Source organism: Dendrobates tinctorius, unplaced genomic scaffold (assembly GCF_039654945.1).
Source record: "Dendrobates tinctorius isolate UK_male_01 unplaced genomic scaffold, ASM3965494v1 ptg000086l, whole genome shotgun sequence".
Classification (NCBI taxonomy): Eukaryota; Metazoa; Chordata; class Amphibia; order Anura; family Dendrobatidae; genus Dendrobates; species Dendrobates tinctorius.
In genome coordinates, this window is record NW_027361754.1 from 20,780,926 (window position 1) to 20,807,493 (window position 26,568).

General features: G+C 45.7%; 1 protein-coding gene across 2 annotated transcripts in view; it reads right to left on the minus strand.

The window, feature by feature from the left end:
• The window catches only part of ALG9 (ALG9 alpha-1,2-mannosyltransferase), a 91,987-nt gene that overhangs the window by 27,234 nt on the left and 38,185 nt on the right, over window positions 1-26,568 (minus strand). Inside the window, exons 9-13 of one of the 2 annotated variants that reach the window (XM_073585139.1) lie at window positions 21,960-22,082; window positions 21,153-21,307; window positions 16,299-16,428; window positions 15,760-15,907; window positions 14,949-15,078 (exon numbers count right to left, since the gene is read on the minus strand). In XM_073585139.1, the coding sequence (XP_073441240.1) occupies window positions 14,949-15,078; window positions 15,760-15,907; window positions 16,299-16,428; window positions 21,153-21,307; window positions 21,960-22,082 (686 nt within the window). Of the gene's footprint in view, window positions 1-14,948; window positions 15,079-15,759; window positions 15,908-16,298; window positions 16,429-21,152; window positions 21,311-21,959; window positions 22,083-26,568 lie in introns of both variants that reach the window. The other variant, XM_073585138.1, reaches the window with a different exon arrangement.

Sequence of the window (26,568 nt, forward strand, 5' to 3'; positions counted from 1 at the left end):
GCAGAGCCCCTAAGGTGACACAGATCTGTAGGGCCACGTAGGGAGACAATGTCCGGCTCCGAGCAGCAAACAAGGGCCCTTATAACTCGGGGAGGGGGAAGACCACAGCGCAAAGATTCTGGCTTCAGTAGCCAGGCCGCAAGGTTCAACCTGTAAAGGTCCGGATGTAACAGGGGACCTTGGTGAAGGATGTCCTCTTTCTGGCATAGCAGTAGTGGACCTTCCTGGGCCATGTCCATCACAGAACTGTACCAACTTCTTCCCGGCCACATGGGGGCGATTCGAATCGTGGTAACCTGATCGGACCGTATCTTCTGTTATGTCGAGAATCGGGATCAGTGGGAAGGCATAGGCCAGGTTGAATCTCCAAAGGTGCGAAAAGATGTCTATGCCCATTGCCTGGTCTGCGGGATTCAGAGAGAAGAATGTCTTCACCTTTGCGTTATGGCCACTGGCAAATAGATTCACCACCGGAATGCCCCACTTTGTTGCTAGGGATAGAAAGACTGTTTGGTCGAGGCACCACTCCCTCGGATGGATGTCCCTTCTGCTGAGGAAGTCCACCTGAGCATTGGCAGACCCCTTCAGATGGACTGCTGTAATGGACAGAAGATGTTTCTCTGCCCAGGAAAAAATTCTTGCAGCGACCGATTTCAATCTGACTTCATGCCCACCCGGTGACGGAGGTATGCCACTCTGGTCATATTGTCGGAATAAACACGTACATGATGACCTTGGACAAGGGCAAATTCGGCTTTCAATGCTACCGCCTTGAGTTCTCTGAGGTTTGAGGAACTGGATCTTATGTCTGGGGACCATAAATCCTGGAAGTGGGTTATCTCTATCACAGCGCCCCAGACCCTCTGACTCATGTCTTAAGTGAGTATCTTCAGGGGAAGCTGATCCCAGCTGAACCTCCGCTGGAGGTTCCGGTAGTTTAGTCACCATGCAAAGGAAGACTTCACATGACCGGGAACAGGAACTCTCCTCGTCAGAGAATTTTGATGCCTGTCCCAAGACGAGAGAACATGAGTCTGAAGGACTCGTGTATGGGCTTGGGCCCAGGACACTGCCTGGATGCATGATGTCCGCAATCCTAGGATGGATATTTAGTCCCTCAGGCTAAGAGCCGTCTGGTCTCTGAACTTTGGGATCCTCTGAAAAAGATCAAGTTGATGATCTCTGGGCAAGTAGGATGCTCTTTTTTCTGAATCTAGGAGGATTCTCAGGTATTTCTTCCTTGGTGAAGGATGAAGATTCGACTTCTCCAGATTTGGGATCCAGCCCAGGGATTCCAGAATTTCCAAAGTTAGACGGGGAATAGATGGTGTGACAATGAGGAAGTCATCTAAATACGGAATGATGCAAATCCCCTAATGACGAATGAAGATTACTGCTTCTGTCATAATCTTGGTGAATACCTGTGGTGGTGATAAAATGGTAATGGCTGACGCGGTGACCATGGGAAACTGCAAATCTGAGGAACCTCCGATGATCTGGGTGGGTTGGTAAATGGTAATAGGCATCCTTCAGATCTATCGTAGCCATTGCCCAATTCTGTCCAATGAGTGGGATTGCCGATTTGATTGATTCCATCTTGAACTGTCTGTATGTGATCACTTGATTCAGGGCTTTCAGATTGAGAGAATTCTGTGCTTCCCTGAGGGCTTCTTGACTAGGAAGAGGTGAGACTAGTGGTCCCTGCCTATTTCTTGTAGGGGTATTCGAGAGACCACCTTTACTTGAAGCAGACCTTGAAGACCTAACAGCAAGCAGTCTTGTAGGTGTACATTTTGTAGTGAGGTAATTCTCAGGCACTGAGGGGGGAAACTCTCGAACTCTAGTTTCAATCCGTCCTGAATGGTACAGAGGACCCACTGGTTTGAGGAGATGGACTGCCACCGAGTGAGGAAACCCGAGAGTTGACTCCCAACAGGGGAGCAGACTTTGCTTGTCAGGAGCTTGCTGGAGGTGGGGGACAAGGATATTTTTGCTCTTACCACTTTTTCGATAGCTCCAACAGCCCGATTTGCCATTCCCTTTGTATTGCATCTGGGAAGACAGGTCTCGGGAGGGACGAGCAAACCGTTCCTAGGGTTTTTCTGTTCAGGGAGTGCTTTCTTTGGTCAGTAGCTTTCTCCAAGAGCTCATTGAGAGCTGGACCGAAAACATAGCGATCCTGAAAGGAAATGCCGCAAAGCTTTGCTTTAGAGGTGACGTCACTACTCCATGATTTCAGCGACAGAGCCCTCCTACCTGAGTTGGAGAGGACTGCAGTGTTAACTGCTACACGTACAGATTCCGCAGAAGCATTGGCAAGAAACCCTGTTGCTTTTTGAAGGAGGGGAAGAGAGTCAAGAATCTCCTCACTGGAAGTTCCCGGAGTGAGGTGATCTTCTAATGTACGGAGCCAGCGGAATAGAGATCTGGCGACACAGGTGGAAGCCACATTTTCTTAAGCTCTTGATTTTACGATCCATGGGATCTTTGAGCTGAGATGAGTCCTCAAAGGGGAGAGCCGCATTTTTTGCCACTCTGGATACATGCACATCTACTTTGGGAGTTTCCCATAGAGAACAATCTGTCTAGGGGAAAACGATTTTTTAAATCTGACGGAACGCTAAACCCTTTCTTGGGAAGGTCCCATTCATGATGGATAAGGCTCTGGATATTTTCATGTACGGGGAAACCCTTGTACTTCTTAGGTTTCAACCCCCCCAAACATTTCATCACTTCCTCAACCCCCATGGTGCTTCTCACCATACTAATTCGTCAATATTTTTTATTATCAGACTTGGGGATGCAAGTGGAACTCTCTTTCTCCCAAACATCCTCTGAACTAGGAGATACGGACTTCTTCAGAGTCTGAATCAGACTCCACAAATACCATTTTCCTTTTCTTAGGAGGAGGCGGCTGAGGTACTGGAGCCTGGGAGAGTGCGGACATAGAGGACTGAACCTCATGTTTAATGAGGGTTTTAATGCTGTCCAACAGGGATGGCTGGTCGGCATGCAACACATCGTCAGTGCAGGGCTGGAAAAGTTGCTTCTTATATGCTGAGGGAAGCTTGGTAGTACATACACCACACTTGTGGCTGGGCACTTTATCCTTCTTAGGGGCAGGGATCCTGTCTACCTAAAGAGAGAGAGAAAAGTTGACTAAGTCTCCCATTAGGACATACCCAGAGAGCAAGGGACCTTCATCCACTACTTACAGTAAGGGTACCGTTACACCTAGCGACTCACCAGCGATCCCGACCAGCGATATGACGCGGTCAGGATCGCTGGTGCATCGCTAGGTGGTCGCTAGTGAGATGCCACACAGGCAGATCTCACTAGCGACATCGCTGGGGACGGGGATCGCTACTTACCTGTCAGACGCGGCGATCCTGCGTCCTCCCGCCCGGCTCCACGCGTCGCTCGTCGTCACAGCAGGAAGCGCCGCAGGAAGCTGACGACGAGGAATGGTCCAGGAGCTTCTCGCGCGATCAGCGATAACCAGCGGGGGAGCCGGTCGGAGGTAAGTATCACATGCAGCGATATCGCTAGCAATATCGCTGCAACGTCACAAAATCGGTGACTTTACAGCGATATTGCTAGCGATATCGCAGTGTGTAACGGGGGCTTAAGAGGTTGGACGCTGGACTCTGCAGAAGCAGAAAGGGAGGATTTGTCACTTTGCATAGTCAATCCCGTCGTGGCCACACAGAGAAACAGACAATGGGCCTTACCTGGAGGCATCCCCTGAACAGTATTAAATAACAGAGGTCCCAACGTTTCACAGTTGTGCTCCTCCTCCCCCAGGTCGACAGGGGGGAACCCCGAAGGGAACGCCCCAACAAGCCAGCAGATCCAGAGCCAACCCAACACATGCCGGGAGCGCGTGCGTTCCACCGTGGAATGAATAGGAAGTGAACCGGAAGTTCGGCCTGAGGTCACTTCCGGTACGCACAACATACAGATACCGTCGGCATGAGAAGAGGAACATGCTGGGGAGATGCAAGAGGACCCCGGCCACATGTCACCACCCCGCTTTACCCCCCAAGGAAGCACAGGAGGGGCGGAAAAAAGGTCCAGAGTCACATGAAGAACATGGAGACGGGAGTAGGTCATGGAGGCGGAGAGGAGAGACCCCGACCTCAGATGCCTGGCAATAAGTAGTACTGTGTGCCCTATATCGCCGGCCATGGCAGCACCATCAGGAAATCTTCATTCCCCATAGGGGACAGGAAAAACACTGGTGGTTGTAGGAAGGGGAGGGGTATTTAACCTCTTTGTGTTTCTGGTCCCCCATTAGGGCAGGGAGACATCCTCTGATGCTGCGGTCGTGGAAGGTGACTAGAGAAATATTGACTTAAAGTAAGCCAAACAAGGAATAAGGAAATATGTCTAGGAAATATATCACAGCGTGCGCCACTGTGTTCGGTGTGGCGCGAGACAGTGCACATGCCCAAACGTCACACTGGAAAAAGCTAAGCCCACCACTTGGCGGCCCCATGGGTAGTGAATTGAGTGGTAGTCTGGCATGAAGGGATTAATAGTGCCCCGTTCTGCTGATTGGTCAGATCGTCACCATTATATAATTACCAGTCCTTAGGATAATGGATATCAACCCGTCTAAATGGTTAATAACTTGTATAAACCACTACAATGTTTAGCATGTGTGAGACAATCCCTGCTCATTAGGTTTCTTGCCGAGCTACAAAAGAAACTCGCTGCTGCATTCAGGGCATCTTCACCGGCAGAGGCCATGCAGCCTCCAATAATGTCAAGCTGGAAAGCGGTGCCCCCTGTTCTGTAGGCAGAGGAAGTGTGCCGCAAGTAATGCGATCGTCTACTAAACAGTTAAGTCTTGACCTACAAGGATGCTTCCGGGGAAAGACACAGCGCCAGATATAATAGGCACAAAACAAAATAATTGGCTTGCTGGTAGGTAAATGGAAGACAAAGAAGAACTCGCGGGAAGTAAGAGCCACTGAGATAGAAGAAATGATCATCCTTCCAGAAGCCGTGAGGGTCCGAAGTAAGGAGTTCTGCTTGAAACAATAAATTCCCAATTATCTCCTTACAATTTCCTCGGGTGAAACCCCGGCACGATCTGCTATGATGTGATTGTGTATGTGACATGTAATCTGTTCCCTCCGAACCCAGAAGGATTACGAACTAGCGTTCATTGGGGCTCGAACAGGTGGCAAAACCCAAAATATTGGGATTTCCTACACGGATCTGGAACCTACAGCAGCCAAGCTCAATAATTTGGGCTCAGAAAACTTTTAAACTCCTGGCCGACATACTGTAGGTTCCAAATACAACGTACCCCAGTAATTTTCTTGATGACGGCTCTGTGTCCATTTTACAAACTTGTTATTATTAGGTTGTCAATGGAGCCATGAACAAAAGCGCAAAATAATTTTACCAAAAATGTTTGTTTTTTTTAAGTTGAAAATTGCCTAATATGTCTGACTGCTAAGTGTCTCCCATTGGAGCTGCTGCCTGTTGTAAAAATTCATCCGTCTACAGTTACAAACAAGCAGGACAGATTACAGGAATTGGGGGGCTGTCATAAGCCTCATGCTGTTCCCCGGGGGCTCCTGCCCAGACACAGGACGTCAGCACAGAGTAGGAACTTGGCTGAACTTTTACCTTGTCTGGATTTGTCTCTTACCGTTTACATCAGTCGTTCACTTGTCATGTTCAATTTCGGTCTCATTTTTCACATCAGATTAAGCAGAACAGTTCTAAACCCCACCCCAGACTGATTTTAAAAGTCTACTACTGTTACCCTCCCCATCTTTATTTTACTTGCATATTGGTTTGTTTTGTGCAGTGGGAAAGCTGGTTACAGCGGCCGTGCTCATATTGAAAGTCGCTATAACCCAGCTTTCCCGCTGCTCTGTATTATGAGGTTGGGTATTCTGTCACTGTTGCAGAGCTCTGGGAAAGATGAATTACAGCTTCACTCGCTCTAAAACAGCTGTTGTAACCCGACTTTTGCACTGCATTGTGGGAAATAAGGGAAAGGCGTTCAGGGTTACATACTGAGGACAGCTCAATCAATACAGGATGCACCCCCTGCTATGCGGAGAACTGGAAAAAAAAAGTCTTTCCAGGGGGTCAGGCAGCTGGAGGAAGCAAAAAGTCATTGTCTAACCCTTTAATGAGGGATATTTATACAAACAAAAAATCTTCTCCAAAAGTAAAGAACAACCACCTGAAAGCAGCTGTTTTGAGGTTCATACTCCTCATCAGTGCAGAGCAGGAAAGTGGTCGAGTGGCTGAGACGCCTGTGGATAAGATCGGAAGGACACTTGCTTCAGGCAGTATCTTCTAGATCTCAACCAGCCAAGTTACCCTACAATTTACGGATGAGATGGGGGGAGGGGGGGTTTCTCTTATTTGGAGAAGAATATGCTTTGGCTAAATATATATCCAAAATCAAATGCCTAGGGAAGGCAGCTTCAAATATACAAAAGCATCAAAAAAGAGGGAAAAGGAAGCTAATATTTAAAATTAAATACTTTATTAGAATCAAGCAAATAATTTGTATTTTTCAACAAGAATAAGCCTACTTAAAATGGGTGCGGACACTATAAACAAATGAACAGCCGAACTGCGATAGTAACGTGCAAGATAGATTACATGAAAGCGCCTATGTAATATGAAATATACAAATGGATATCATATGGAGTATGCAAACAAATGAATAAACAGATGAATAAATAAATAAGGGGTCATAAAAATGTATTAAGGGTTAGAATAAAAACCTCCTAAGGGCAGCCAAAGCATTAATAAGTTATGATACAACAGATGAAATCCATAATCAAAAGGACATCAGTACATAGTGCAAATATATTAATCATTATATGTGCAAAATGATCAAAAGCAGTGCATTTAAGATGCTAGTAATGGTGAAGAGGTGAAAAATCCAAAATGGAAGTAAGCAACCTAGAAATGAATGCAAAGTGGGGCACTAGTGCAGGCTGAAGACCCCGATGCGCGTTTCGCATATGGTTTTCTCGATATGGCTTTGGATTTTTCACCTCTTCACCATTACTAGCATCTTATATGCACTGCAATTGCGCAATTTGCACATATGATTAATATATTTGCACTATGTACTGATGTCCTTTTTGATTATGGTTTTCATCTGTTGTATCATAGCTTATTAATGCTTTGGCTGTCCTTATTTAATAGGAGGTTTTTATTCTAACCCCTAGTACATTTTTATGGCATTTTATTTATTCATCTATTTATTCATATGTTTGCATACTCCATATGATATCCATTTGTATATTTTATAATACATAGGCGCTTTCATGTATTCTGTCTTGCACGTTACTATCACAGTGCGGCTGTTCATTGTGTCCGCACCCATTTTAAGTATGCTTATTCTTGTTGAAAAAAACAAATTTTTTACTTGATTCTAAAAGTATTATATAATTTTAGACATAGCTTCCTTTTCCCTCTTTTTTGATGGTTTGGCTAAATATCCAGTGGTCGGTGCTCGTATAAGGACTGGACATAATCGTATTGAAAGTCCAACTATCTTCCTCCTGGACATTTTTTTTTAGCCTATAAGTATCCGTACGCCAGGAGGGGGACTCAACTGTGACCCCCAGCCATATATGATGCACAGAAAATTCCACCTACAGTTGTGCTCAAAAGTTTACATACCCCGGCAGAATTTTTGCTTTCTTGGCCTTTTTTCAGAGAATATGAATGATAACACCAAAACTTTTTTTCCATCCATGGTTAGTGGTTGGGTGAAGCCAAAAATTTAAAAAAGAGAAAACACAGTAGTTTGACAATAAATGGCTTCAACCAACCATATTCTCTGAAGAAAGGCCAAGAAAGCAAAAACTCTGCCGTGGTATGTCAACTTTTGAGCACATCTGTATAAGGCAAAAATTAGAAGTTGCAGTATAAGGTGGATGAAGAGGTTGTGCAGACCTACCAATATTTCACTCAGAGACCTTGCGTGGATCGCTGCAAACAGCTACAGACACATTTATCTGATAACTTGAAGAAATCTGGAGGGTTTAGCAGATACAATCTTGCCATTCCTTTTTTGACCCAAAAATATACGTTGGACTGCCTGCTATGCATGCTCTATTTTTGCACCCATGTCCAAGTGTGCCATGCATTAGTAGGAGGAAAGACATTGCTATCCTTGTACATTTTGGCAGCAGATGCAGTACTAATTTTCCAAGCAGAACACGTTTTCCGGGACCACAATTTGCTGTTTTGCTAGAGGAGTCTCATCCTTTTAGGTTTGCCTTGTCACGGACCGTTCCATCTCCCCAGGTCCGTGCCCAGAACGGCAGCTACACGGCGGCAGGTTAGGCACAAAGCGAGGCAGTGTGTGCATGCGGGACGCTTCTCCAAGGGACAACAAAAACTGAGGATTGACGTCACGGAGGCCACTTCCAGTCGGGGATATTATCTTCACTATAAATATGTCTCACGCAGAGCTCAGAAGAAATAAATCACATGCCTGAATTACTCGGCTGTACCGAGCCGAGATCAGCACAAAGGAGAACCTGCGTGATGTGAAAGAAGCAATTACAGTACATTCAATTTGGAGACTTCATCCCATTTTGCGTCTTTCCAAGCTTCCTGGCGTTTGGTGACTTCTTTTAATAGCTTTGGCAATTTTAAACAGTTGGAGCGAGTGAAAACAGGAAATAATCCAATAGAGCGCTTTGCAGAACATTTCAAGAAGGACTCCGAAAGTGTAAGAAAATGTGCAGGTGGCCCTATAGTCAATTCTGAAGGTGCATTGTCATTTCCAGTTTTAGGATCAGTCACATGATTGACACCACTGGACCCCATTTACTGTGAATGGGCTCTGTTGGGATCCATCATGTACTGAATGCATGGGAACACGAGATATCCTCCTAATTGTTAGTATCTATAAGGGACCATGAAGGTTGTCTTCTCCCACGGAGCAAAAAGTGGTGGCATATCCTATAAATAAAAAAAATAAATCCCAGCACCTACTCGATTGTATCATGTTACACTTAAAGGGAATCTGTCACCCCATTTTTCGACTATGAGCTGCCGGCACCGACATCAGGGGCTTATCTACAGCATTCTGTAATGCTGTAGATAAGCCCCCAATGTAACCTGAAAGATAAGAACAAAGTTAGATTATACTCACCCCGGCGTCCGATGGGTGTCGCCGTGCGGTCCAGCGCCGCACATCTTCTAACGGTGACGTCCTCTTCTTTGCTGCCTGTCGTGGCTCCGGCGCAGGTGCACTGCTCTGCCCTGTTGAGGGCAGAGCAGAGTCCTGCAGTGCGCAGGCACCGGGAGAGGTCCGGTGCCTGCGCACTGCCGGAGCCACGACAGGAAGGGAAGAAGAGGACGGCATCATATGAAGGTGGGAGGCGCCGGACCGTGACACCCATTGGACCGCCCCCCCCCCCCCCGGTGAGTAGAATCTAACTTTTTTCTCATCTTTCAGGTTACATCGGGGGCTTATCTACAGCATTGCAGAATGCTGTAGATAAGCCCCTGATGTCGGTGCCGGCAGCTCATAGTCGAAAAAAAGGGTGACAGATTCCCTTTAATATGGAGACGGTAAATCATCTGTGTCTCAGGCATGTCTTCTCCTTGTCATTTTCCTGTGTGTGGCTTTAAGGAAACCTTCTGCAGCAGGAGCCCCCCCCCCTCTACTGTCTGCAGACAAGAGATAGCAAAGACCCACTCTCTTGGTTAGGTGGATAGAACCTTGTCCATCTACTAGATAATTTGTAAGATTAACCCCTATCCAATGTGGGATTTCTGAGATCCACGTGTATGGTGTTATAGGCCAATTGATTTATCCGGGGAGATGTTGATCAAGCAAGTCCTATTTCTGACAGACGGTTGCTTTCTCTTATGAATAAGCTGTGGCTTTCTCATAGATAACACTGAAAGAGTGCTCTAGTGAATGGGAGAGATGGCGTCAAGCGGCGAACAGTCATTAATATGAATGGGGGCTTAGCAAAAATTATATTTCTCGTTTCATTTCGACACTTATTTCTAGGTTTTCCTCTCTCATCTTCACCGGTCATTGTGTCACAGAAGGACAGCTGGCTGCAGCAGGATCCTCTCCCCACTCTGCAGGTAATAGGTATGTAAGCTCCATCCCCTTGATTCAGAGAGGTCAACCAGTCAAGAATGTAACAGATGAGCAGGAGATGAACTCTTGAGTTCTCTGCGGGATTTCTACATGAAAATGATACAGACTAAAACAGTGAGGACAACTATTTTTTTTATATATAAGTTTAATCAATCCTGTCTAAGTTTTTCTTCTCTATCCTGTTTGTGGCTGTAAGACAACTAGCTGCATGAGGAGGCTCCCCCCTCTTTGCACTGTCTACAGGACAAACCCCTGCCCCTTGGATTAAAAAAGGCTTTATCCATCAACCAGCTTAGGAGCTTTCAGCGAGGACGACTATTCTTCTTGTTTAATTTCATCATTTGTTTCAGCGTTCTGCATATACTAAAAATAAAAAAAAAAATGAAAAGTCGCTCCACGAGGACGAGCCTCAGATTAAGTCGAGGAATCACTACAAATAGTTAAAATTGTTTCGGAAATTTTCAACCTACTGGAAGTTTTTTTGTTCTGCAGCGTTCAGGCGGCAGACTTCAAGCCAAAAAGCGCACGTTGTTATTACTCCCTTCCACGTTGATCCAATCTGTACCATTCCTCTAATAGCCGCTGACAATAGAGCTGACGAGCTTTTCAGAGCCGCAGCCCGCGCTGATTTCGCCTGAATGTGCTACTGATGGCAGCGTGCGGCGCTCCGTACTAAACTCGCAAGATGGGTCCTGAATAGGATGGTAACAAGCTCGGCTTCTCCCTGCGCTCAGCCCACCCTTTGGGAAATGGGGTTGTTGGAAGATAGGACAAGAGCTGCGTTATTACCCATCACAATGGAAGAGCGGGTGGAAGAAAGACAAAGCCCCGTTTATGAGGAGAGACCGCCGGCCAAAAAAAAAATATCACACTGGTACTTTTTGGCTTCTTTTGTCCCCACTAGCAAGCTTATTAAAGACTCATTAGCCGCACTTCTTGTTATAACATATCACAATTAACTAAGTGAGTGGTTGGCAAAAGAAAATCGCAAGGATCTAAGATCTATATATAATACCTCAAACTTAACTAGTTATGTTCCAGATCAGTTCACTTGTGACTATATTACTACAAAATCAGGAAATTAGTCTTTTTCCCCAGAGAATCTGTTAAACGGTGTGTTAGAAGCAGGAAAAGCAATGGTAAAGACCTGAGGGAGTCTGACAAAAGTGGGTAGACTGGAAACAATCACCAAAATAGCAGGTGACTCTGGTTTTGATGGCAGCCCTTGTAGGGGGCGCTCAAGGTAGGAGACGGGCCCTTCCGGAGAACGTTTCCGGTAGGAGACGGGCCTTCCGGGGGTGTACCCCATAGTCAGCGGGCCTTGCTCAATATGCAGAAAATCTTGTGGGGCAATACCAGTAGGCGGTGGGCCTTTCAGGGCTGTTCTAAATATGCAGCGTATTTTGTGGGGTGTTCTAGGTAGGCGGTGGGCTTTACAGGGGCATTATCAATATACAGCAAATCTTGTGGAGAGCTACGGGTATGTGGCGGGTCTTCTGGGGCATTCCCAGAGATCCCGGTAGGCGGCGGGTCTTGCTCTATATGCAGCAAATCTTGTGGGGTGTTCCAAGCAGGTGGCGGGTCTTGCCGGGGTGTTGGCAAAATGCAGTAAATCTTGTGGGGGTGTTCCAGGTAGGCGGCGGGCCTTGCAGGGGCATTGTCAATACGCAGCAAATCTTAAAGTGTGTTCCTGATAGGACTTACAGGGCGTTCCCGCTAAGTGGCGGGCCTTGCTCAATATGCAGAAAATCTTGTGGGGCATTCCCAATAAGGTGGCAGGCCTTGAGGGGGCATTCTCAATATGCAGCAAAATTTGTGGGGCGTTTCAGGTGAGTGGTGGGTCTTGCAGGGGCGTTCTTAATAGGCAGCAAATCTTGTGGGGCGTTCCCGGTAGGTGACAGGCCTTGCAGAGGCATTCTCAATATGCAGCAAATCTTGCGGAATGTTCCGGGTATGAGGCGGGTCTTGTGGGGCATTTCCACTAGGCAGCAGGTCTTGTGGAACGTTTCCAGTAGACGGCAGAACTTGTGGGGCGTTTCCGTTAGGCGGCGGGTCTTGTGGGGCATTTCCAGTAGGTGGCGGGTCTTGTGGGGCGTTCCTGGTATGCGGAGAGTCTTGCAGGGTGATCCAAGTACATAGCAAGTCCTATAATGTGTTCTCGTCAATGGCTAGTACACAGAAGTGATACAATTCTTGATGAGTGCCGAAGACTGTTCTACATGGGTAATAAAGGCAGGTCCAATTTGCCTGATCTGAAAAACGGATACTGTAGAACAAATAGTTAAAAAACTTACATCGAGACACTGTCGAGACACTTTCAGAAGTCTTGTCTCCATACGTCAATAAACTAGAGCCAGTAAGCAAAAATAAAATTAAAAAAAAGTAACTACCTAGAATTTACAGAGTCCTGCAATCCTCTAAAATATTTAGTTTGATTGTCCAATGGTTCATCAGCCCTGAATTAAAGTTCAGCTATTACGTCTGTATGCAGTTTGGCAGACAGAAAAGCAGCAGAAATACAAAGCCCTGTCCCCACATGCCGTAAAGCGACAGAGACCCACCCTTACTTCCCATAAGACCTACCCCCACTTCCTGAAAAGAAACAAAGACCTGTCCCCACTTTCATACAGAGACAAAGACCCACCCCCACTTCCCGTAGAGAGACAAAGACCCACCCCCACTTCCCGTAGAGAGACAAAGATCCGCCCCCACTTCCCGTAGAAACAAAGACCAGTTCCCACTTCATGCAGAGACAAAGACCTGCTGCCACTTCCCGTAGAGCAGGGTTTCCCAACTCCAGTCCTCAAGGCACACCAACAGATCATGTTTTCAGGATTTCCTTAGTATTGCTCAGGTGATAATTGCTTCACCTGTGCAATACAAAGGAAATCCTGAAAACATGATCTGTTGGTGTGCCTTGAGGACTGGAGTTGGGAAACCCTGCCGTAGAGAGACAAAGATCCGCCTCACTTCCTGAAGAGCCAAAGACCAGCTTCCACTTCCTGTAGAGAGACAAAGACCTGCCCCCACTTCCTGTAGAGACAGAGACCCGCTCCCACTTCCTCTAGAGAGACAAAGACCTGCCCCCGCTTCCTGTAGAGAGACAAAGACCTGCCCCCACTTCCTGTAGAGAGACAAAGACCTGCCCCCACTTCCTGTAGAGAGAAAGACCGCTCCCACTTCCTCGAGAGAGACAAAGACCTGCCCCCACTTCCTGTAGAGACAGAGACCCGCTCCCACTTCCTCTAGAGAGACAAAGACCTGCCCCCGCTTCCTGTAGAGAGACAAAGACCTGCCCCCACTTCCTGTAGAGAGAAAGACCCGCTCCCACTTCCTCGAGAGAGACAAAGACCTGCCCCCACTTCCTGTAGAGAGACAAAGACCTGCCCCCACTTCCTGTAGAGACAAAAACTTGCCCCATTTCCCGTAGAGACATAGATCCGTCACCACTTCCTGTAGAGAGACAGAGAGCCTCCTGCACTTCCTGTAAAGACAAATGCCTGCCCCCACTTCCTGTAGAGACAAACAGCCTCACACTCTTCCCACAGAGGGACAAAGATCCGCCCCCACTTCCCGTAGAGAGAAAGCTATATGGAAGACAGACACATGGTGGCTAACTGTTTGGAGTGATTTTTGGGAGCAATTTTTGAATTAAGTGGTGTTCAGATTATCTACATATGCACATTATTAAATGAACAGGGACCTATTTAGCAATTCCACGTGGCTCTATATCTGTCCAGATTCTTCATAGAAATATCTAAAAATGTAATTTCCTGCTTTCCCCACAGGTAAAAGTAGCTACAGTGTGAGTGCAGCCGGCTTGCGGTGCAATGTCATCAGCCAATGCAGTCAGAAATAGACGTGGCTTCTGAGTCAGGTCTGCAAACAGAAGGGGCTGATACTGATTAACAAGAAAGAGTGCGGATCACAGCAACACTTCATCTAGAAAAAAAATTACTGACGTCAACGCAAATCATCCAGAACCGCAGGTCTGCACGAACCTCAGCGTGATGCCCCCTAAAATCAGCACCGCACTGCACGATAATCAAGCTGCTAAAAAGGGGGATAATATATAAAATGTATAGAGCACGAGACGGAAACTGGACGAACAACCACTAATAATGAAGACATAACCAAAAATGGTCAGGATTATTCTCATGTCTGTTATACCAGGTACAATGATTGATGCTCACAGTCCAGAGGCCATGATCAGAGGTACATCAAGCCCAACCAATCAGGTCCCTCTTTTCGGGATTAGGACATTAAGTCAGATCCGACAGTTTTCCCAACATAATCTTACTTATTAGCAAGTGCTTACCCATGGAATACAACGTTGCTTTTCCGTACCTCTGCTATACCTCTTGGAAAGGTCTAACAGGACACGACAACTAGATGTTACCATGTCCCTTGTGATGAGTGGCGCGGTCACACACGTGCGGATTGTTCAGTCTGATGGATTGAGTGTGTAGAGATAGGCTGCATTGTCAAGAGAACTTCCGGTTGCTAATTTATTAATTTCCAAGAGGCAAAACAGTAAATGAAAGATCAAAGGAAAAGGTGATGTTATATGACACTTCAAAAACTTGAAAATAAGGGAAAGGGGTTTTGGATGGCAGGTGAGGGCAGGGGACGGAAGGGAAGGTGATGCAACGGCAGTAGTGCATGTGTGACCTCCGATCTGCTCACTTCTATGGGGGCAGTAGTGCATGTGAGATCTCCACTCTGCTCAGTTCTATGGAGGTAATAATACATGTGTGACCTCCGCTCACTTCTATGGGGGCAGCTTATTTCAGGATAGACCACCACTTGGGTATGAACTCACATATCTAGACGTCTCTTCCAGATTCTGATCATTCATGTCCTTGGGGTGCGTCCTTGTTGCTCGCCGCCCCTTGCCGTACGGTTTCGGGAGTTGTCCTCTGAACTCCGATTCAATGAACTGAAGTTGCCAACTAAAGATAAGAATCAAAAGAAGTAGAGAAAAGTTAGAGGAGCGTGCAGGACCCTGGAGGCTGTGACCCTCTCTGTACAGGCCAAGAGCGCAAAAAAAAAAAAAAAAAAACAACCCCTATAGCCTCCCTCGTGCCCTCCCAAAAAAAATACTTATAAAGGGGGCAACTCTTAATTTTATATGACCTCCCATAACATATGCACGCTCAGCCGAGCAAACACGACTTCTGTAGGTTCCTCTGTTGGCTGCCTCTCTTCCATTTCTAACACAGGATTGGTCATGTTGAAATCCAACATGCCTGATCCGACCTTTCAATGCCATCTTCCCACATATACAAGAGATGCAAAACCGGCCCCAATAAAATGAAAATGTGTCATCTTGGGAGACATTTAACTAATATAGAAAATATAAAAAATTTTTGAGGACGGGGTTGGGTTCTAAAAATGTATCATTGGAATGGAGCGGTGGCCACGCATGCACTGCCAGTACATAGGGAGAGCATAGAGCAGTGTTGCACCTGCGCGTCCATTCTGATGGGATATTTTACTACTGGGGGGTCCTTGTGGTGAGACCCTCACTGATCAGGGAGTTATCACTCGTCCACATTGATGGGAATACCCCTTTAACCCCAACCCCCCCCCCCCCCATGTTCAGCAAAAGGTGAAGCAATGATCAGACTCACTTTTCGGGAAGAAGAAAGTTGCTTGGAAATCGATACCACTCTTTCCCCACACACACATTCACAGTCTTGCTCTCTGGGACAGTGTGAATTGCTGGGTCCTTGGCTATTCTGTAAAATTCAGGGTACAAATCTAGCGGTGCATGGTAGCCTGAAAAACAGAAAAAGTGGTCAAGGTGGGGTGGGGGGGTAGAATCGGAAATTTCCATATGATTTTATTATAAATTTTTTCATTTTTCAAACTCGCCACTAGAGTGGATATAATAGCCTTTTTCTGCAGCTTGAATTTGCTGTATAGTCTGGGGTAGAGTGAGCAGGGTCATCTCGCAATTACTACAGGGTGGTATATTATCTGTTGGAATGCTGACAGGTAAAAATACATACTGTTTTCCTATAAAGTGCTGAAGCGCTGAGCTATCAAGAAGGGGTTGTCCAATGAGGGGGCCAACCCCTTTAAAAGGGCACCCGTTAATGTCACAATCAAAGATATCACCCTGCTTGAAGGACACCATCGATCATTGAAACTGGGAGTATGCACTCACCTCTAAACAAGGCAATGGAGCGAGAAAAGGACAGGAGAGCGAAAAGCAGGACAGTACCGATAGCGAGCCAGTTGGAAGAAACGGTGTAATGTTCTAGTCGGTACCGTTGGAATAAAAAATGGTAACATTTCTAAAACGAGAAAAAAAAACAAGTACATTTCATCAATATAAATAAAAGAAAAATTTTCGACATCAGAAACCGCAATTCTTGACTCTAGGAGCAGTGAGACGAAGGATTCTTGACTCTAGGAGCAGTGAGACGAAGGATTCTTTACTGTAAGAGCAATAAGACAAGGAATTCTCTTTCTGTACAAGCAATGATACTATGGATTCTTTATTGCATAGCAATAGCAGTGACATAATTGATTCTTCATTGGTACAAGCAGGGAGGCTATGGATTCTTCATTGGTACAAGCAGGGAGGCTATGGATTCTTCATTGGTACAAGCAGGGAGGCTATGGATTCTTCATTGGTACAAGCAGGGAGGCTATGGATTCTTCATTGGTACAAGCAGGGAGGCTATGGATTCTTCATTGGTACAAGCAGGGAGGCTATGGATTCTTCATTGGTACAAGCAGGGAGGCTATGGATTCTTCATTGGTACAAGCAGGGAGGCTATGGATTCTTCATTGGTACAAGCAGGGAGGCTATGGATTCTTCATTGGTACAAGCAGGGAGGCTATGGATTCTTCATTGGTACAAGCAGGGAGGCTATGGATTCTTCATTGGTACAAGCAGGGAGGCTATGGATTCTTCATTGGTACAAGCAGGGAGGCTATGGATTCTTCATTGGTACAAGCAGGGAGGCTATGGATTCTTCATTGGTACAAGCAGGGAGGCTATGGATTCTTCATTGGTACAAGCAGGGAGGCTATGGATTCTTCATTGGTACAAGCAGGGAGGCTATGGATTCTTCATTGGTACAAGCAGGGAGGCTATGGATTCTTCACTGGTACAAGCAGGGAGGCTATGGATTCTTCACTGGTACAAGCAGGGAGGCTATGGATTCTTCACCCTACAAGCAGGGAGGCTATGGATTCTTCACCCTACAAGCAGGGAGGCTATGGATTCTTCACCCTACAAGCAGGGAGGCTATGGATTCTTCACCCTACAAGCAGGGAGGCTATGGATTCTTCACCCTACAAGCAGGGAGGCTATGGATTCTTCACCCTACAAGCAGGGAGGCTATGGATTCTTCACCCTACAAGCAGGGAGGCTATGGAGTCTTCACCCTACAAACAGGGAGACTATGGAGTCTTCACCCTACAAACAGGGAGACTATGGAGTCTTCACCCTACAAACAGGGAAACTATGGAATCTTCACCCTACAAACAGGGAGACTATGGATTCTTCACCCTACAAGCAGGGAGGCTATGGATTCTTCACCCTACAAGCAGGGAGGCTATGGATTCTTCACCCTACAAGCAGGGAGGCTATGGATTCTTCACCCTACAAGCAGGGAGGCTATGGATTCTTCACCCTACAAGCAGGGAGGCTATGGAGTCTTCACCCTACAAGCAGGGAGGCTATGGAGTCTTCACCCTACAAGCAGGGAGGCTATGGAGTCTTCACCCTACAAGCAGGGAGGCTATGGAGTCTTCACCCTACAAGCAGGGAGGCTATGGAGTCTTCACCCTACAAGCAGGGAGGCTATGGAGTCTTCACCCTACAAGCAGGGAGGCTATGGAGTCTTCACCCTACAAGCAGGGAGGCTATGGAGTCTTCACCCTACAAGCAGGGAGGCTATGGAGTCTTCACCCTACAAGCAGGGAGGCTATGGAGTCTTCACCCTACAAGCAGGGAGGCTATGGAGTCTTCACCCTACAAGCAGGGAGGCTATGGAGTCTTCACCCTACAAGCAGGGAGGCTATGGAGTCTTCACCCTACATGCAGGGAGGCTATGGAGTCTTCACCCTACAAGCAGGGAGGCTATGGAGTCTTCATCCTACAAACAGGGAGACTATGGAGTCTTCACCCTACAAACAGGGAGACTATGAAGTCTTCACCCTACAAACAGGGAGACTATGGAGTCTTCACCCTACAAACAGGGAAACTATGGAATCTTCACCCTACAAACAGGGAGACTATGGAGTCTTCACCCTACAAACAGGGAGACTATGGAGTCTTCACCCTACAAACAGGGAGACTATGGAGTCTTCACCCTACAAACAGGGAGGCCTATGGAGTCTTCACCCTACAAGCAGGGAGGCTATGGATTCTTCACCCTACAAGAAGGCAGGCTATGGATTCTTCACCTTACAAGCAGGGAGGCTATCACCATACAAGCACGGAGGCTATGGATTTTTTACTGTCCGAACAGTGAGACTATTGAACTCCCCCCGTCACATGATATAATGGCTGATCCATTGAACAAGATCAAGGTGGTCTTTTTTGTAATAAAAAAAAAAAAAAAAAATATTACAGGTTCTGGGTGGATTATTTTCTATACCATTTGAATTAAGCTGTTTTAAAAACTATTTTTCATTGCCCAAAAAATGGACACACTTGGGGATAAATTAGGGGTTTTTTTTACTGTTTTTTTCCCACTAAACATCATTTTTGCAATATGGATTTTATTAAAAGTTTTGGACAGTTTGTCCTGCACATATCAGAGTACACAGCAGACTGTAGAATGAGCTACCGGCGAATGTGTCAGTGAGTTCCTTCTGATGGCAGTGTATGTAACTCGTCTCTTTTCACCTGAACCATCTTTGATGCAGATTTATAATGAAATGACGAAAGTTTTAACGTTCACTTGGTCTTCAGTGAATCAGCTTATAAGATCTTTGCAGAACAGCCCCACAGTGGGGGGACGAATATTGGACCCCCACAGAGATCATATCATGTCATAAGTCCTGGCAGTCCTACACTTGCCAGATTATCAGACTTTACAGAAACATATTTTCACTACAAGTGATTTATATCCATGAAGTGAAGGATCTGTTCTCTGTCCACAGTCTGCGAGCTCTGTACGAGCTTCACAGCGGAGGAGACAATTGCCTCGCTGCGCCAGACACTCATTCTCCACTGGAAAACAATGTATTGTTCGGCTCCATGTTAACTCTGTGCAGAAAAAGAGCAGCAATTTCACCTGGGTCATGGAAAATTGCAAATGATCTAAATTATTGTTCTTGAAACGTCTTCGATCTGATGCCCGTACAGGTCTGTAACACGTCATACACACTACAATGGCTACACAAAGTACAGCAGTTTACATACCCTGGCAAAATTTTTGCTTTCTTGGCCTTTTTTATTTAGAGAATATGAATGATAATACCAAATCTTTTTCTGCACTCATGGTTAGTGGGTGGGTGAAGCCATTTATTGTCAAACTACTAAGTTTTCTCTTTTTAAGTCCCAATGACAACCCAAAACATCCAAATGACCCTGATCAAAAGTTCACATACCCCATTTCTTAATACCGTGTATTGCCCCCTCTAACATCAATGGCAGCTTAAAGTCTTTTGTGGTAACTGTGGATGAGGTTATTTATTTTCTCAGACGGTAAAGCTCCCCACTCTTCCTGGGCTGTCTAGCATGAACTGCGCGCTTGAGATCTCCATAGAGTGGCTCAATGATATTGAGGTCAGGAGACTGAGGTGGCCACTCCAGAACCTTAATTTTGTTCTGCTGTAGCCAATGACAGGTCGACATGGCCTCGATTTTTGGATAGTTGTCATGTTGGAACGTCTAAGTACGTCACATGCGCAGCAGTATTTGATGATAATGTGCTGCATTCATTTTTTTTCAACTTTGACCAAGTTTCCTGTGCCATTGTAGCTCACACATGCCCAAAACATCAGTGATCCACCTCCATGCTTTACAGTAGGAATGGTGTTCCTTTCATCACAGGCCTGGTTGACCTCTTTCCAAATGTAACATTTATGGTTGTGGCCAAAAAGTTCAATTTTGGTCTCATCACTCAAGAAGTTTTGAGGCTTGTGAATGCTGTTTTGCGTATTGTAGACGAGTTACTTTGTGGTATTTGCGCAGTAATGGCTTTCTTCTGGCGACTCGGCCATGCAATGCAGACCATTTTTCTTCAAGTGTCTCCTTATTGTGCATCTTGAAACAGCCACATCGCTAGTTTTCAAAGAGTCCTGTATTTCAGCTGATGTTATTTGTGGGAACAATTTTCCTGGAAGCTGTGGACGATATTTTTGCTGTCTACCTGACTGTGGTTTTGTTTTTACAGAGCCCCTGATTTTCCATTTGTTAATCACAGTTTGAACGCTGCTGACTGGCATTATCAATTCCTTGGATATCTTTTTGTATCACTTTCCTTTTTTGAACAATAAATTTTTTTAATTTAAAGTTTACATTTTACAAATAAGGTGATCGCAAATCTCAACACAGAGCTGTATTTGCAATATGCATAAGAGAGCATGTAAACGGCTGACAAACAGACAGACAAACTAACAACAGGGTAGGTCAGTGGCTGGATGAAAGAGTCTGTCAGGATCCTGTCTGGAAACTCACTCAGCTGCTTCCTTGTCGGACCCATGCCTGATTTTGTGCTTTTACCCCTTTATTTAGATCTGTGTCTCAAATCATTCATTCACACCTGCAACTCTATAAAGGCCTGTTTACATGGGCGGATTACTGCTCTTAAATGATCTTTTACTTATGTCATACATGTCCATTCACACAAGAAAACAAGAGCGTACGGGGCAGAACAATCACTAATGTAATCGTTCGGTCCCTGTACAGCACCATGTTCTAGGCAGCACATCTCCTGTGCATGAATGATCCAATCAGCTGAAGAACGAGTGTTTTTCTTATTTATCGTCTTGTGGTCGGTACTGGGGAATGAGTGATGCACCGAGAACGAATATTAGTGTAAACTCCAATTACCTGCAGAGCAGAGAGCGCTACGGCCCCACACAAGCAGATGAGCGGGTAGATCGGAAACAGAAACCTCTCCTCTTTATGTGGCCGGGTGAAGAAAATCAGTATCCAGATGTACATTGGCGCCAGTGTAAGCCAATACGGTCTGCCGAGATTCTGAACTGCTAGAGCAAACAATAATAGGGTCAGCATGAGGCATTATGAGGTGCCCAAAGTTTTCTAGATGTCTTGCAGTAATACCAGATAACGAAGGTTCCATGTCTCCCTGCGTGAGTGGGACAGTACGGCTCTTGCGTGATCACCGCTTCTTAAACCAGCGGTGGTCACATGTGCGCACTATTGCCCCCATAGACCCCCAGTGACGGGTGAGTACTAACGCTTCATTCTTGAGAACCTGTTTTCATGATCGGTGGAGGTCCCGGTGGTTGGAACCGAACGGATCATGAGAACAGGGGTTCCCAAGTCCCATGTGAGTACTCATGCGTCACCACCACTACACTCAGGTCTATGGACGAAGTTGTGCACACGTGTGACAGAGGCCTCACTGAGAAGCAGTCACACTCAAATGATCCTGGACTAGTCCAGGAAGGCCAGTCCAGCCCCAGTAGCTGCACTCATGCGTCACGGGAGCGACTAACATTCCCTACCGGCATCTTAAGACATCGAGGAGAAAACGTGGGCCGTGCAGGAACTGGCTGAAATATGGAAGTGGTTGCCCAAATTGAGCAAATCCACCGGCTATGTGGGAGGATTGATGTCAAAATGCAAGTATGGTCCTTGCACTTTCTAAAAAGATATTTGGAGAATCCTTACTGTTAATTTTCTGCAGCAGATGTTCCATCAGCCACGTCAACGGCAAAGCCAACAGAGCCATGATGAAGACGACGTTGAAGTTCAGGAAGCCATTGATGAAGTAGAAAGGCCAAGGTTCTGTGCCTGAACGGAAAAAAGATTTTTGGTCAGTTTACTAAGATAAAAGATATCACACAACCAAGAAGCTGGCCGGATGGCTTCGGGGATGTTCACACACTGCGGATTGGTCTGCGGATTTTTATCTGCAGAACCGCAGGTAAAATACCTGCGGTTTGGCCTTCAGCTTGCCACCTGGACAATGGAATAGGTGGCAAACCGCAGCAGAATCCGCAGAAAGAATTGACGTGTCAATTGTTTCTGCGGATTAAAAACCGCAGCTTTTCCGCAGTTAAAAATCCGCAGCATGTGCACAGCAGAATGTTAATCCCTTAGGATAACATGCTACTGTACACTGTCTGCAGAACTGCTGCAGTTCTGCTGCGGCCAAAACCGCAGCAGAACCGCAGCAAAAACCGCAGCGTGTGCACATAGCCTTAGACTGATCAGCTTGATTTTTTCTCCAGGGGAATCGACATTTCACCAGCAAAACCAAGCACCAGACTTGTTACAGCACGGTTCTGCAAATGAAACAGATGCTCCCCTGCAAAATCGAGTGATTATTTGACAAGCGATTAGCTGCCGTGGTTGTCAGCCCCTTGGTGCATTTCTACTCTTTAAGACTAATTCAAGACTCTGGGAACAAGTCAAATGGTACAACATGGTGAATGCAACTGTAGACAATGCAGCTGGTGATCAAACATGAGAATCTCTGAGCACAACATCCCTGGTTCCTGCTGCATAGTTTCCTTTTTCTGTGCAGCCCCCCTGCATCCTTTTGTGTCTGAGCCGTTCTCCTTTACTATCGGCACAAGTGGCTTTTATCTCCCTATAGGATGATCAGTCTCCTATCACCGGCCCCTGTTGTTCTGGGCCTAAACAATAAAGCCTAATAAGTTCTTACACTGTAAAATGGAGCTCTGCATGTTTTTGGACCGTTTCCTGGTCACCTGTCCAAAGCCCGCCCTGACCTTCATCTCTACCTAACTTGACCCTTTGCCCATCCACCGTTATGAAAGGAATTCACCTGCCCGAACCTTCTGCCGGTCTGACGACACTTTTACATTATGCATTGGGTTCTTCTATAGTAATGACGATTACTCAAGAGGGGAGGGGGAGGCAGCGACCTGGTATACTCCCTGAAGCGAAGTCCACATCTGCAAACAGTGATTCATCGGTAAGAAAGCTTAAGTCTCCTTCTCCTTGATTTAGCTTAAAGCAACCCAGACACTCCACATCATCCTCGAAAAGGCTCATTCCACGTAAGTAAAGAGTTAGGCAACTTTCGATGTGCATCTACGAGAACTCCAAGTGCCGTTACTTGTTATTCCACCATAGGGCACCAGATCCACAAATAAGAAATGTCGTCAGCTTGATTGATATGTACCCAAGATGTCACAGCAAAAATGGGAATTTCTCTCAGCTCCGAGTTCTGAAAAGTAAACTGCCAGAGAGGAAGCGAGGCGGATGTTATTATCCACCTCCCCGAGATAATTAAGCTTGTAGGAACTGAAGTGAGCGGCCGTCAGGTCGGTGCCGGAGACATTTCTCTGCACGGATGGCTCTTCCGTTTGATTCCAATCACGGCGAGAGCATACACGGTGTCCGCACACTCCTGGTGATTAAACACTCCATCTGTGATGGAACATGTCAAGTGTCCTCACCGGAGGCGGACAGAACGCCACGGATCCGTGCTTCATACCATTTATTCGCCTGCAGGTTTTCATTAACTTCAAATGCCGCTGTTTAGTGCCTGAGGGCTCTCGACTATCACTTCAGCTCCTCCGAGACGAGCGGTGATGGGAGAAACGCGACCCGATCATTGCACTTTGGGCTTCAGCTTTATATACGGTGAAGGCAAGTGGAATAGGGGCAGCAGATGCAGGAAAGATGGATGCATACACTCAGTACACTAACAGGTTGTCCTGATAGAAAAAATATCTTTCGATACATGTATAACCATTACCTGTGCAGACCCGGATCCGGCTCAGGAGATAGCTTCCCGTGTCCAGAGCAGAGTATGAAGGGGACTGGCTGACTGTCATTGCAATAGCCAAGCAAGCCCCCTTCTGAGTCACAGTAATGGTGACATGCCAACAACAGAAGCAATCCCGAGCCAAAAATACAGCCCAGAATGGGGCATGTAGTGGGTAATGAAAGTGTATGAGCAAGTTGTGTTTCTATTTTAATGACACCCAAAGATATTTTTCTTCTAGCTTGACAACTCCTTTTAAATAATATGGATATCTTTGGGAAGACATTTTATTCTAAGGGAATGTATTTTTGGATAACAAACACTTTTGCAAAAGGGATTTATTATAAAATGTGGAGCGTTTGCCTCCTACATCCTCTATGTATCATGGTACATAGACTGAGCTAGTTATAAATCCATCAGTAACACTTTTCTCTCTTCTCCAGAACAGTCTTCTAAGCTGATCTTTGACAACAAAGTTCAAATGTAATATAGTTCTTCTGATTTGCTATGCTGCTTACCCCATGTGCAGGGCATTGTAGCAGCTTATGTATCCAGTTACGACAAGCAACTAGCTAACTTTCACTATATGAGTGGTCGTAACTGGATACCTTAGCTACTGCAATGTTCTGCACATTGGGTAAGCGCAAAGCAAATCAGAAGAACTATACTACATTTCTAATTGGAGGTATTTGCTAATATTATTATTACACCTACTATATATTGGGATAGGACCAACAAGAAAAAAAAAAAAAGATGCGGATGAATGACTCCTTTAACAGCTGGGATCTCGGCCATGATTGATTTATGGCCAATATTGATTAGGAGGACACAACAAGTAAATCAACAATGACCTGAATGCACGAGTAAGAACTTGCAGTGAAGAGACGGCGGTCCGTCCTTTACTCATCAGCCTCCGTAGGAAGGCGAGCTCTCATCAGTGAGTGGACGTCCTGACGTGTGAGTGACAACATGCGTCAGACAAGACACAAGCCACTTAACATTCCTGTAGAAAACAAACACTTTCTGATCGCTGACGATAAACCAGTCATTTCTCTGCTGCGGTGAATAATGGCTCCAGGTGAACAACAGAGATCGCTGAATAGGACAAGCAGAAGTGACAGCTTCACACTCCAAAAGGGAAATTATGTGTATCAGGTTTCAGAAAGAAAAAGTCAATGATTAAACAGAATTGACGGCTGTCAATCTAAGACCCAGGTCACATAGGCTTTACCTGGAGTCCAAAAACATGAAACTTTTCCACCCTTTAGTTTTGTTTTAAAAAATCAGCTTTGTTTTGTACTTAAATGAATTTATTTTTGGCTACAGTTTTTGCTGTCGGGTTTCATTAGAAAAATGGATTGTTTGGCTTCTACAGCCTCTATGAATCATGGTACATAGCAGACTGCAGAATGAGATATCCGTGAATCAGTCAGTGAGTAATCCACAGCTCTCTACTCCTGAATCACCTTCTAATTTATTAAAGTTGATGCTTGATTTGGTTATAAAACAACATTTTCAGGAGAAGAGAGATAAGGGTTATAGATAAAGATGAGCAAAAAGAGCGGAACCAAATCTGGTTTTGTGTCCAGTTGGGACCTCATATGTAGCAGCTGGACCAGGTCAATCGTTCATTTCTGGACTGGGTATTTTCTACTCAAAATACTGGGTGCCTCTTTTGGGAAAGTGGCAGAGGTGGCCAGGATTGGTAGCGGCCACAGAAGTGAACACTGCCCTGGACCAAACTGGATGTAGCTCGTATTTTTTTTTGCCTATTTCCAGTAAGAGACCTCATCAGAAAGAGCTCACTGACATATTTACCGTTAACTCATTCAATGTATTCTGATGCACAGAGGATGTAGAAGACAAAATGGTACAACAATTTTGATGAAACCCTATTGCAAAAATTATTTTTAGACAGAAGTACATCCATGTGACTGATGCTGTCAGGTCGGACCCTCTGACTCTTGATTTTATTTTTATATGGTGCTATGTCCATTGGATGCACATGCATAGGAATCCAAGTCGAGGACGGTGGGAAGCAGTCCCGTGCCCACTTGACAACATATTACAAGCGCTGGCATCAACAGAGTTAAGACGACAAACATCACCGCCCTGCCGATGCCAGCGCCGGCAGGAGTTCACCTTCCTTCGTGCATCCGCTCCCCCTGCTCCCCTACTATCTGATCGATGCAATCAGCCGGGAAATCACAAGCGCTGCTCTTAATCACCGCACTGTTGTGACAGCTGCTACCAGCTACGGCAATTTGCTGCAATCAATGCCACTTAAAAAGGGTACAGCACAGAAAAGTGGTGGGGGGAGGGGAAGGCGAGAACAGAGGGGAATGAGAAGAGGGGAGAGACACCGAGATGTAAAGGGGGGAGGTAGCAAATAATATACACGCACTCATCTATCAGCATCAAAATGACAAAGTCATTGAAATAAAAAACAAAAAAAGTACCTTCACTATGCGACCACTTATTACTGCTTGTATATAATAACAAGAAATTGCAAAAAGAAAAATAAAACTGCTCAAATCT